The sequence below is a fragment of the Sitodiplosis mosellana genome, unplaced genomic scaffold (assembly GCF_009176505.1).
Source record: "Sitodiplosis mosellana isolate CC-2019 unplaced genomic scaffold, AAFC_SMos_1.0 Smas_scaffold_38, whole genome shotgun sequence".
Classification (NCBI taxonomy): Eukaryota; Metazoa; Arthropoda; class Insecta; order Diptera; family Cecidomyiidae; genus Sitodiplosis; species Sitodiplosis mosellana.
Window position 1 is genome coordinate 559594 of NW_022595280.1, and position 13685 is coordinate 573278.

Sequence of the window (13685 nt, forward strand, 5' to 3'; positions counted from 1 at the left end):
TCCACGCTGTTTATCAATTATATTTGGGTGGATCCCAGCGATCCACAACAATTTTGCACCGTAAGTGCGCTAAAATACCGCTTCAGGCGCCTGAGTTAGCAAATTCAGCTCAGCTCAGGCCTACTCAGCAGCAAATATGCAATCTCTGAATAAAACAAAATTCAGAAGTCGTTCGGCAATTTGTTTGGAAGTGTATCGTTCGGCTGTTTTTTTTGTTGTTGAATAATACTATTGAAGAACGTAATGCAACTCATTCTAATTTCAATTCCATGAATTATATTTGCTTCACGATTATTCATATTCAAGCATTTCACTTTCGGCTCTCTAAATGAATTCATTACGATGATTTTATTCCGCATTTTGATTTTTGAGATGACAATGATTTTTGGGGTGGCTCCGCCAACCCACGCACCTGTCTGGCTACGGGCCTGGAGGAAACGATAGTGTGAACCCTTCTTATGAATGTTGCTGTTGCTGTTTACTATTGTGCCATTGTACATTGGCCCTGTTGTCATGTCAATGTGAGATAGTCGAACGAATTCTTTCCATTGCCCAACACACAGGCCATAGCATCAAAATGTGTAAATGACGTCCACCACATACGCAACAACTTATCTAAGTCACGTGCGTTGCCGTGGAATCGTTGTTACAATTTTACCAAGAAAATGAATTTATTTTCGTGTAAAATAACGAGATGCTTTCGAAACGAGGCAAAAGTAGCGAAGCACAACGCACAAACAAACACCCAGCGCAGAAAAAAGGGCAAAGAGTGAGAGAGAGAAAAAGGGAAATAGGAAGTATGGCATTATTCGGACGCGTTTTCTCTTGACAGATGTTCTCTCATGCTCAAAACTAACCCAAAATCACTGCAAACCATTAAGTATTCTTCATTCCATTAATTATGTAACATTTGCTCCTTTATGTTTTTTCCCTACATCATCAAATGACTGGTGTGGTTGAATCTACCCAGAAACTGCCACAGTCAACCAAACTATACATTTGCCTACATTTCTTTGGGCCATTGTCTTTATTCACTCTCATTTCGTTTTGAATCGGCCGAGGTTATTTTCAAGGAAATAATTAATTATCACCGCACTATGGGCTAAGATTGTGATTTTCCACATAAATGTTCGGCAACTGCTTTTATATTTTCATCAATTTCGGAATGTGTCGACGATCAAACTAACAAATGCTGCTTGTTCGTGCACACAATGGTTGACAGGATGCCCGTTGAGGCAAATAAATTATGTTAACGAATTTCCATTTTTCTCTTTCTTTCTCGGTCTCTTTCGTGAAATGAAAGCAAATGACACGGAAGTCTCAAAAAGAGACCAAATTGAATAAACTGCGAAAAAAAGGACTTTAATATTTGTGTGCACAGGATTGATGTGTCTACTTTGTTTATGCGGTGCTCTATTTTTCCATGTTACAATTTCTGACATATGTTGATCGGCTTTGAATCAATGACGACGAATAAAAAGAGAGGCAAAACTTGTTCAAGTTTTCAATATATACCAAAATAAAGTGAAAGTTTTCCCATCTTCTTTATTCCAAGAATAAAATTGAATTTTTGATTGAAAACTCGTGACGTTGAACATCCCAAAGGACGTTTTTTCCCCCCATTCTTTGAGGAAATCTGGAACGGAAGACAAATATTACGACCGCTTTGGTAACCCGCAACTACATCGAATCCAATTTATGGCACTCGAAAGGCAACTTAATTGATACACGAGTGCCGAATCGATACACTCTCACCCTTGCTCTCTTGTCAAAGTCTTGAAATTGATTTCCTTACACTTGCTGCATCGATCTATTTGTTGGTCAAGACAATAATGTCTGATTTTCTTTGGCAAAGTGTGTACACAAAGGTTGATTGGCAGTCATTCATTAATATCGTTTATGGCCAAGAAAAGAAGAAATATGCCAGCAATTGAGCAAGCGAGGGAGAAAGGGAGAGAAACATCGATAGAAACAACGACAATAGCATACTATTAACACGAATTACAGAAACACTGGTAATTTGATTTTCTTGAATAAGTACAACTCACTCAATCCTATTTTTGGTCAGTTGATGGCCAGTTAAGACGACCGACTAATTATAATTTATAGACTAAACACATTTGCTTGTCAATATCATGTGCTGTTGTTTCTATTCTCGTTCTCCACACTCATCAACTCATTCAATCTGTCTTCGTTATGGAGTGCTTGTTCATCGACCACAAGTCGTTTTTCCATACGACATTATTTAATTATGTAATCAAGACGATCCACTTGTGCGAACATGGCTAAATAAATATAACAACAATGACAATGGCAAAAAAACAACGACCCAAAATGATTACATTGTCGATTCATTCGTCGGATTGAATGGAAGTTGCGATGCCGGTGAATGCAATGTAACGACGTACTCCTGCATCACACACCATTCATCGTACACCCGTAGAACTCCGTTAACTGCTTGAGAATATACAATTTTCTCATGAAAATGCACAATTTAATTACGACATGCATTATCTCTGATTTTTATAACTTTGCCATCTCGACTGTCATCGCGCAGCCCTTTTGTACTCGTTCGTGCAAGTGAATGTGTGTACAACAACAGCCACAGAAGAAGCGCACGCATACCAAGATACCCGAGCACACTTCCGTTGTTATATGTTGTGAATACGTTGAGATTATATTGACACAAAAGCCAAAAAAAAAGCTTCTCTCAACTTCTCGTAATGAACAAACCACCGCCGCCGTTGCCATTTACTGCTTGAGCAGCTGTTGATGCTGTTGCTGGTGTTGATTCTTAGAAACAAAAGCAACGACAGCAACAAGCCACAGCAAGCCACACAGTAAAAAGTTGACATAAGTTAGTTAGCAGAGAAATAATTCGATTTTCTCTGGTTAGAATAACCGTTCAACGAAGAATATTTCATTTGTTATGGCTTCACATGCAGCCTTTTACTCTCACTCTCTCTCTCTCGCTCTCTCGCTCCTTCGCTCGCTCATCCTTTTGTTCTGTGTTCCGCTGGTTTTTTCTGTTCGTTCGTTGCTCATTTTTATTCTCTTTGCTCAAGTTTAATTAATACGTAAAAGATTTGTTTCTATCGTTTGTTACGTTGATAACGACATTGTCTGTTGGTGCAATGATTATTGGCTTTGTCGCTTACTCACGGGGAACAGATGCCACTGTATTTCGTTTTCAAACTCTGTCTCTCTCCTTCTCTAAATAACCTTGATTGTGTCTGATTGAAAATGGAAAAAAGAATTGCCAACGCAAATGAATGGGCAACCCAACATAAAAATGGCTTTATTACCTCATCGCCTAAGTTGTCACCTCCATTTTTTTGCTCTTCTCTCACACCAATCGGACAATGCATGTAACCTTCGCACGAATCGCCAATGGATGCCATTGCAAAGACATCACATCCACATTTCCGTTGAACTGACAGCAACACAGAAAATCATTTCAGCTCACTACATTGAAATGGCACACTGTGACCAATAGGGTGCATCACACTGTGTTCACTCTGTATTATATTCTAAAAATAGCTTCAGCAAATACAGATAACGGCAAAATTCTAATATCGTAAATCGAAGATATCCAGTAAAATTAGATTTTAGACAACATGTGACTCCAATCAAATTAATTTGATGACCGAATCCCAATTCGGTTCATCAGTTTAATTGGAATTTTGTGTCGTAGGTATAGACTTGGAAGTAATCATTTGACCTCCTACAGGAACACTGTCAAACCATTGAAATATGAAATATTCGACGTAAACAATAAATCAATCTCAAACTCAACTAAAGATTAGTTTGATATGAAGTAGATACACAATTTCCACAATTGATAAAGTTTGTTATTGTAAATTCTGGTTTCACCCTGTTGATGCTCTATGACGCTGCAACTGAAATTCAATCAAAATTGCTAATCAACTGGTTTCTCCAACGAATTTCTTTTATTTTGCAATAGTTTTTAAATATTCTACACCACGATGAAGTCATTCCCATTCAAAATGAGATATTCAAACCGTACCTTCGCTTGCTTTTCTATTGAAAATGCTAAATGGCACACAAGGTAATATTTAATAATCTCCAACAGTGGACTGAAAAGCGATCAAATAGAAAATGCTAACAATAGCATGAACATTGAACATTGAAAGCGCTCTGTTATCAGTGGCCTATATTTGTTTTATGATGATGATGGTGGTGGTGACGACGGCGGTTGCGGCGCTGGCTTTGTCAAACTAACGAATTTTCAATTGAATTCCATTCTTCAAACTTTCAGCGCGAGAAAAACTCATACATTTCAAAAGAATATTTCTCGTTTTGTGTGTATGTAGGTATGTGTGTGCGCGTGTCTGATTGATGCGCTAAATGTCCAGGTGATATCTCATTTTTGTTGCATCATTGCGAGCAAATCATTGTAAAACACATCCGCGCGTATGGCATTCATGCCACAAGCAATAAACGTACACGAATGCCAGTGACAGTGTAATTAATGAATGACGATGGATCACGAGATAGTTGTACACGGTGGTCGTTAGTTATGATACGGTATTTCTTTTCTTGCTAGAACAAACATTCATCGAGGAGTCGTTCTTGAGCTGTCAGCTCAAATGATGATGTTGAATCGCATGAAAATGACGGAAACGCTCCAAAAATGATAACGTACTTCGTAGAAATTGGCGATGATTAAAAGAGGGATTTATAAATAGAGCACCAGCACGACTGGCGCCTTTCTTGCGGTCTAACAAGGTGTGAAATTGTTCACCTCAGCATTCAATATTCTTTTTTCTCCGGAGAGAGAATTCGCGGGCGTGTCGCTCGTTTGTGGGGGTGCAAATACTTCAACAACTCATATCATTCTATATTTATACTACACTTGACTTTTTATTTGTTCGGAAATCTGTTGAAAATTTGTTTCACTTTTGTCGAGATTTCCCATTTCGATTTATATATATTTAGCCGTGGCGGTGTTGTTGTCTAAAAATAGAACGAGACGATGGTGTATGTGCTCCGTAAATGTGTTTGCATGCGCCAATTATCAGCGCCCACTAAATCCAACAGATAATATTCATTTTCAGGGGTGGATTATACGTGGTGTTTGTAACGTACACACTGGATTCCATGTACACCACGAGAAAGATAGATTATGAATAAACCTACCAACTGTACTGAATTTTTCAGTACTATACTGATTTTTCCTCGATTTTTGGCCCAAAAAATCAGTATACTGAATTCAGTATATATACTGAATTTTAGACTTTTGTACTGATTTATACTGATTTTCTGCAATTCATCAAATTTTGCTCGAAATTCATGCGTTGATAAGAAAGAAATCATTTTTTGTAAGCATAAATTCAGCAGCAAAATTGAAATAAGTCCAAGAGTGTGAGTCATATTTTCATAATCGAATGTGTGAGGCAACGTTTATGAGAATGTTTCATTGAAATATGCGCATTATTGCTACTGGTTTCTTCTAGACTAAATTTTCGAGGATTTATCGAAATAAAATCAATATACGAAAATTTCCCGATTGATCTTCAGTGAAGGATTCATTCAAAGTCTTAGACGAGAAAACTTCTTATGATTTTGAAGCAAAATCATCTGAGTGCTTCAAACAGTTTGGTTGCGTGAAACAGTATTGTAGTGAGGAAAAATTGAATGACTGGAACACGAAAAATGTTTCCGCAGAAGCTAGGTGGGTAGAGATTTTCTGTCACTTGCAAAAACAATATGTTCCTTTTGATGAATTTTCCATTTTGATCGAATGTGTGTTCTGTTTTCCTGGAACGGCAACCCCAGCAGAACGAATTTTTAGTAGAGTAAATAAAATTTGAAAAAGTGAAAGTTCTTCTTTTTTGACCCAAACCATAAAGTCGATTTTATTTGTTCAATATAATATGGAATTCACATGCACCGAATTTCACCGCTATTGGATAACTCGCGAAAACATTCTGAAGAAAATCTCTACCCAAGAAAAATCAAACCCAAAGCAAAGTTCTGGTGCCATGTCAGTTGATTTCGAAGATAATGAATAGTTAAGATCATCAGTTTAAGGTTCCTCTTTTCACTGTGAATTCATTTATTAATAAAATTTTGCTTTTTCTAAATTTCACTTAAATTTGAGCGTTTTTTCAATATACTGAATTTTATACTGAATTTTCAAACAGCATACTGATTTTTACGACAAAGATGGTAACGTACTACTGATTTTTTACCAAAATGAGTTGGTAGCTTTAATTATGAAGAAGACAAAGATGGAGAGATACTGAAAATTGGATCTTTCAACGCCCGGGCTAAATTTAACCATTCGTCTGTTGAGTTACTAAAGCAAACTTGTTAAAACGATTGTTTACATCTCATTACGATTCATGTTACTCACTTCACGTTTAGGCATTGCGAGAGAAAAGCTTACGATTTCCCGTCAAAAGATTTTGCTTCAAACATACTGCGAATTCCACTTCTATTTCTACACACACATTCGTTTAGTTCCGTGAAATTGAGCTCTTATTTGAAGAGATGTTGTTGAGAATAAGAATGTTTCCGTTTTGTGATAAGTTCAATTCGCTAACGGCAGACGATCAATACATTTTGACATTTAAAGAAGTTTTGGTTGTTAATCCCTGAAATGCCAGAAAGTTTTACCAATTTTGATTCATATTTTCTTCTGCAATTGAAGTCGTTTCATTGGATTTTGCAAATTCTCGTGATGCAAAAGCAATTGCGAATTATTTGCAGCCAAGTGGTGCGCTACAATCTACATGTCATTACAGAGAGTGGGAGAGACAGAGAAAGTGTTAGATATTTCATTTCATTTCAATAAACATTTAACCGATGCGATTAAATTTATGATTGCGAAAAGCCAGCAGGGAAACAAAACAGACGCGCGAGTGCACGAATTTCACGACTGGTTTAAATGAAACATTAAAAATCGAAATGAAAATGAGACAAAACAGTAATTCATTACTTTTATCGAGAATAATATTTATAATATTTACTCGTGGAATGATGTACGAGCTCGAAAATGTGAGGGAGAGAGAGAAAGAGAGACTACTAAATGGTACTGAGAGAGAGAGAGAGAGTACTGAAATATTACGTGATATTTGATTAAAAATTATTACGTATTTATGGCGAAATGCGAAAGATGATAAAATCCGTACTCAACGCGTGAATTAATTCGAAATGGTATACACTTGGTGTGGTTGGTGTGATTTTTGCCTTATCTATGCCATTCTCACACTTTTTTCCCGATAAAATGCTATAATTCTTTTTGTTGGAGCAAGCGAGCGAATGCGGCCCGCCCGCCTCGCTCTTCACGAGACGTTAACTTATGAACTTTGTTTTTCCATAGCCATGAATATTTGATCAGCCAATATTTGTATGTTTGTTGTATTAGATAAATAATGCACATTTGCTGATTATGTTGAAATTTGAGCTAGCGCCGCACAAACGCTTGAGATTCCGAGAAGAAGAATTCCTTGATTTCATGTAAATTAGAAGCTGTCGGAATAAATGAGGCTTTTGAAAAGACAGAACAAACTGTGCACGCACACGCACACGCACACACATACACACCCACTACCACACCATACGCGGAAACAAAGTGCGAATAATGGGCCGATCAAATCAAATCAAAGCAAATGTGCCGTTTGTATTCCGTGAATCACCGTGCTAACGCAAAAACAAATTTCAAGCACTTTCTTTTTCTAGCATATCAAACCTTTGTGGTTTATACATATTTCACGCACACGTACCATAAATTATGAGGGGATAATTTTTGGCTACAACGGTTAAAGCGAAAAAAAAACTTTCATCACATCAATGGCGAACGCACCATCAAATTTCATGCACTCATTTTCAATGAAGAAGGGCAAGAAGTGAATAAATACGCGCGGAATCTTTGTATTTTTAATATTTTTTCTCTTTGAGATATTTTCTAATCGAGTATATCAAGAGGATAGAGCTAATTTTTCGTTAGGTTCTTTTTTTTCGTTCTTTCTCGCCATTTCTCGAAGTTCACAATTTCTTCTTTCTTGTCGTAGTTCCTATGTTGCCAAGAAGATGACCCGGGCCAACGCTTATCAAAACCGAATTGTAATTTCAAGAGATTCAACGATGAAGAAAAGCAGCGATTTCGTATACACTTAATTATAATGATGAGGCATTTTTCACGATGCTTTTTTTATTGCGTAAATGTGTTTTTTTCTGCGTTTATTTTTATTCCTGTGAAGCGAGAAAAAATTGCTCATTTTTCGCTTTACGCACGCAACGGCATAAAAAAAAGAGTGGCACGAAAGGTTAAACAAATCGAGTGTAGAAATACTCACCCCTTCATGTTCGGCTATTCACTTGAACTCGGATGCCTTCTCATAGCAAACCACGCACAACAAAGTTTAAACCAAATTCAAATAATGTTTCGAAGAGCAAGAAAAAATTCTTCTTTGCTCACACAACAAAATGAGTTTTTTTTTCGCGAATTCTTAATTTTTATGAGTTTTCCAGAGAATCACAAACTAATTAATCAGACGCCCCATATTTTTTGGGGCGATCGTAAGAGAAAAGCATCACCGTTATTCATCATCGTCATAAAAAAGGATTTATTTTCAATTGAATTCACTTAGTTATCTATCGTTAAGTTTTGAATTTTACAATTGATTTTATTTCGTTCGAACGAAAAACTACCACTTTGATCCGAGGTAACAAAGGTTACCGCTTTTTCTCCGTTCAAATCAAACTGAAAGTAACGTACAAAAGAGCAAAGTAGCACTCATCAATCGACATTAATAAATTACACACGGGTATAGTTGGGTTGCTTGGGACATTTGTTTTCGGAGAAAATGGAAGAGAGTCAATGTTTGAATCAATTTCATTAGTTGTATCTTTTCTTGATTTTTCCTTTTCTTCTGCAGGATATGTGTGTGCGTATGATATTTGTTGTTCAGCACCGGCGACGCTGTCGTCGTCGTCATCATCATACGTCAATAAAACGTGAAACGGACAAATGAAATGGCAACTCCTTAATGGAGTTTGGGAAGCATCCAAAAGCAACAATCGATGTAAGAAATAATAGAAATAAACATCGCAAGCAAAGTGGCAATAAATAATGGCACTGGATTGGAATATCCAACGCATGTTTGTGGAACGAACCACAGCAAACAAACAATGGACGCCCCTGTCGAACACGACAAAAGACGACTTTTTGTGTATTTTGTTATACTACTGTGTCCAAAAAGTAAGGTGACATTGCATTTATTTTGAAAATTCTTTATTTATTCTTCCAAATCAATTTCATCGCCTTCAAAGTAATCCCCTCCCGATACAATGCACTTATGCAAACGGATTTTCCAATCTTCGAAACAGTTGAAAAAGTCGACTTCAGGGATGGCCCTCAGCTCCGTCTTCGCTGCGGCTTCAATCTGCTCTATCGTCTCAAAACGGTGTCCCCGGAGCGGTCTTTTGAGCTTGTTGAACAGCCAGAAGTCGCACGGTGCCAAATCAGGTGAATACGGTGGTTGTGGAACGATATGAGTCGAGTTTTTGGCGAAATGTTCACGAAGAATGATCGCATTGTGAGACGATGCATTATCATGGTGCAAAAACCAAGAGTTGTCTTTCCACAATTCCGGCCTCTTTTGGCGGATAGCGTTACGCAAACGACGCATAACACTCAAATAATATTCCTTGTTGACTGTTTGACCCGGGGGAAGGAACTCATAATGCACAACACCCCGACAATCGAAGAAAACAGTCAACATGACCTTGATTTTTAAGCGACTTTGGCGCGGTTTTTTTGGTCTCGGCTCACCTTTGGCACGATATTCGCTCGATTGGTCGGTTGTTTCCGGGTCGTAAGCATAGATCCAAGTCTCGTCTCCAGTGATCATGCATTTCGTCTTGTCAATGTAGTCAGAAAGCATTGTTTCACACACGTCAACTCGACACCTTTTTTCCAAAAAATTCAATGATTTCGGTACCAGTCGAGATTTGACGCGTTTGAGGCCCAAAACATCCTTCAAAATGGTATTGACTGAGCCTTTCGATATGCCAATATCATCAGCAAGGTCTCTAATCGTTAATCGACGGTTTTCCAACACCAAATCTTTAATTTTTTGGACGTGAGCTTCGTCGGTTGAGGTTGATGGTCGCCCAGCACGCTCTTCGTCTTCGACACATTCACGGCCTGCTTGGAACTCACTATACCACTTGTAAACATTTTTTTTCGACATAGCCTCATCACCAAAGGCTTTCTGCACCATCCTCAACGAATCCGCAGCAGAAAATTGATTCCGCAAACAAAATTTAATGCAAATTCTTTGATCAACAAATTTCGACATCGCAAAAAACGAGAAATTCACTTTTAGCAGTCCACAAAACGAAGCGTATCTCAAACACTAATGAATATTTTGACGTGTAATTTGGCAGGGATGTCAAAGACAGTCCTACCAACCTAAAAATAAAAGGATTTTTTCAAATTCCCCAGCGCGCTAAATTTTAAATGCAATGTCACCTTACTTTTTGGACACAGTAGTACCACAAAGATATTTTTGAAAGTTAACCGAGGGTGATATTAACTTATACACTCACATACGGGCATCACAGCAAGATGAGACAAAGAAAGAGCTCGGTCGAGCACAAAAAATGTCATAAACTAGCCAAACATCGAAAACGCACAGCAAAAATGTGTTGTGTAGTATGTAATCAGTGATAACAATAGCGTCAACATTGCTAAATTGTTGTGCAGAAACTTGGTCGTCGCCGTGGTTATCGTAACAACAATGCAGAGCATTCAGGGAATTTGGATGACAGAAAATGAAGCAAAATGTTTTGGGGTGGTGTTGATGGCGGCGGCGAGAGTGTGAGAATGTCATGTATTTGAACGACATGCAACATAAACAGAACATAATTTTTTATGGATCACAAAGATGAAAAATTGACACGCAGGTAGAAATGGTAACATTCAATTTAATTCAAGGTGATAAGAAGCACGTCCGATCGATGCAAACTTGAGAACTAACAATATACACACGCAACATATTTGGCAAACGAATTAAGGGAAAAGAAAAGGAATCTTGGCCGATATTGTGAAAGGAGGAGCACAGAGAAAGAGGATGAGATAAAAAAAAATTGGTCCGTTAAATTGATTGTCGGAATTTTTCGCTCATGCACAAAATATTTTATGGTCATTTTACTTTGGTTTTGCTTTTGGTCCATACACACACAATATGTGTGTTTTCTTCCATCGGTCGAGTAAGTATTTGTTTGTGTGTACTTTTATTTTTATTAATCGTTTTATGAACGCACCTTTCCTTCAATTGACCGAAAATGAATGATGTGCGAACAAGAGAACGAGAAATTCCGAATCGACACACAACAGATCAAAAAAAGAAATAATAGACAGTAGAATATGCACGATAGAACACGAACAACACACAACTGAGTAACGAAGTAACGGAAAAGCAGAAAATCACACACTGAATATAATTTATGTACGTTTTCACTTGACGGCAGCAATTCGAATACTGTTTTTGCAGCTCGTCTGCTTTGGGAAAAATATCACTGAAACTCATTTGGTCTCCTCGTTGACTGTCGCTCTCTCTGTGTAGCTCAGTGTGACGGCGATGCGAAATCTTTTGGGGGGTTACAGCACACAGCAATTTATATACCTTGGATACAGCACGGTTTGTATATCCTCATCCAGTCTCGCTCCTTCTCTTTCCCTCTCGTTCATTCGTTCTGTCGTTCTCTCAATACGGGTATCGCAGGACTGCAGGCGATCACACAAAATGGTATATAGCTACGGTTTCTGATACTGGAATAACATAAACAGAGCCGAGAGAGAGAGAGAGAGAGAACGGCGCGTCATACACAATCAACGAAGCATGCAACAGTGTCGGATGGTAGAAGGTATATTTTTTTATATTTATATCGAGCATTTGCACCGTTATAAGGCGCTCTCTTGAGCATTTGCTGCTATATTTTTTTCCATACCGGGGCACACATCGATCCTTAGTGTGTGTGGCAACGACTGAAGGAACAAAAGCATCAAAAGAAGCAGTAGCGTCAGCATACATAATATTAGGAGCACATAAGCGATGTAAATGACTGTCGAATTGTTGCTCGCACTGTCGAATTGGTGAAGCGTTTCTACATCAACGAGGAATGTGTGACAAGGCTTTATGGCTCCTTCTACCTTTTCAAACGAAAGCTCGGTGGATTTTTAAATGAACTCATTTGAACACAAATCAGCATTCGACGATTTCGCATACAATTATGTCAAAGAGGATGAGATACATACATGATGGCACAACACGAGAGATTATACTATACTAAACTATACAAAATTGGTAAAGACCCAGTATTAAAGAGTTGCACGTGTATGGTTTTCTTCCGTCACGGTAATTTTTCCAAAAGCGATCAATGGCGAAATCGCCAAAAATGCGAGCAACCAACCAATTTCAACAAACTTCAAGCTCTCACCTTCATATCACTTAGCTGCTGTCGCCGCTCCAAATGTTCTCAATAACAGCAGCTCAAGATGTGTGGTTTGGGCTTGAACGTGTCGATGATCCGACACGCAATTTTAAATTATCATTATACAAATTGGTCGGAGTGAAATTACTCTTTTCGCCTTGACAGTCAGCCCAATATTCGTAGACAATTGAATTTTGAAATTCAGTATACGGCGAGCACATTTATTTTTATACCACATACGAAAGTCATCGTGAAAAGCCTATGGCGGCGGTAAATAAATGAATCGAAAGCGATACAAAGCAATGGATTAAAAGCAAAAAGCTTTGATATGGATATTGTTTGCATTTTATTCGTGTAAACACACGCAACGGGAGAGAGAGCAACAGCTTGTAGTTCAAATCATTTATTTTATTTACAGCGAAATTTCCAAATGTTCCGTTTTCCGACGTACGTACGCGCATTTTATCCAACTTGCATGTTGCGTGCTCTCTCTCTCTCTCTCTCTCTCTCTCCCTCGATTTACGTTACGCACAATGATTAAATCAAAATATTTATAAAGCAGCGGAAAAAAGAGGAAACCGTCGACGTAGTATTTGCACAACGATCCTTTTCCCCATAACACGCTCGCCGTCGCGTATTCAAATGTAGACCGTTATCGTGTGGATAAATGTGTGTTTGGGTGTGTGAGCATTCCAAATGCACGCGCCTCACAATTTACGTTTATATACAACTGAATGGATTTGCTTTTTTCCTTTACTACTCTTGTCATTTTACCGACCGAAGCGTTAGACGAGAGATATTTCTCGTTGTAGCAAATACGTTCGAACATGCAAAAGATAAGCTAAGCTGAAGTGCTCAGCCCTTTTTTCGCAGTGTCAATGCAAATTTTCATATACTTACCCGACAAATGTGTATGTTTCTTTGTGATTTAACGTCCATATCATTTCACAACCCATTTGCTTATCACGTTACATTCATATTTCATCTGTTTTACGCAGGAAACATCAATATTGCCAAGAAATGATTGAAAATTATGGCCAAATACACTCTATGAATTAAATTTGGTGTGTATTTTCTCGGACGAATCGTATGGATTTAGCGCTTAATTGAGACTAAAATAATATTCAACCACTGACGCATTGGTAATGTTGCGTTGCTAGTCAGAGTAGTGCTATGTGACATGCAACATGTTGCATGTTGGAATGCAGACACACCTT

The 13685-nt window shown here is 38.0% G+C and overlaps 1 protein-coding gene across 1 annotated transcript in view; it reads right to left on the reverse strand.

Annotated features, from left to right (window-relative positions):
• LOC129569584 (uncharacterized) overlaps positions 1–8422 on the reverse strand; it is a 128918-nt gene extending 120496 nt beyond the window's left edge. Inside the window, exon 1 of the mRNA XM_055448574.1 lies at positions 8325–8422. Within this exon, the coding sequence (XP_055304549.1) occupies positions 8325–8332 (8 nt within the window). The 5' untranslated portion in view covers positions 8333–8422. The remainder of the gene's footprint in view (positions 1–8324) is intronic.
• Between the last annotated feature and the right edge of the window lie 5263 nt (positions 8423–13685).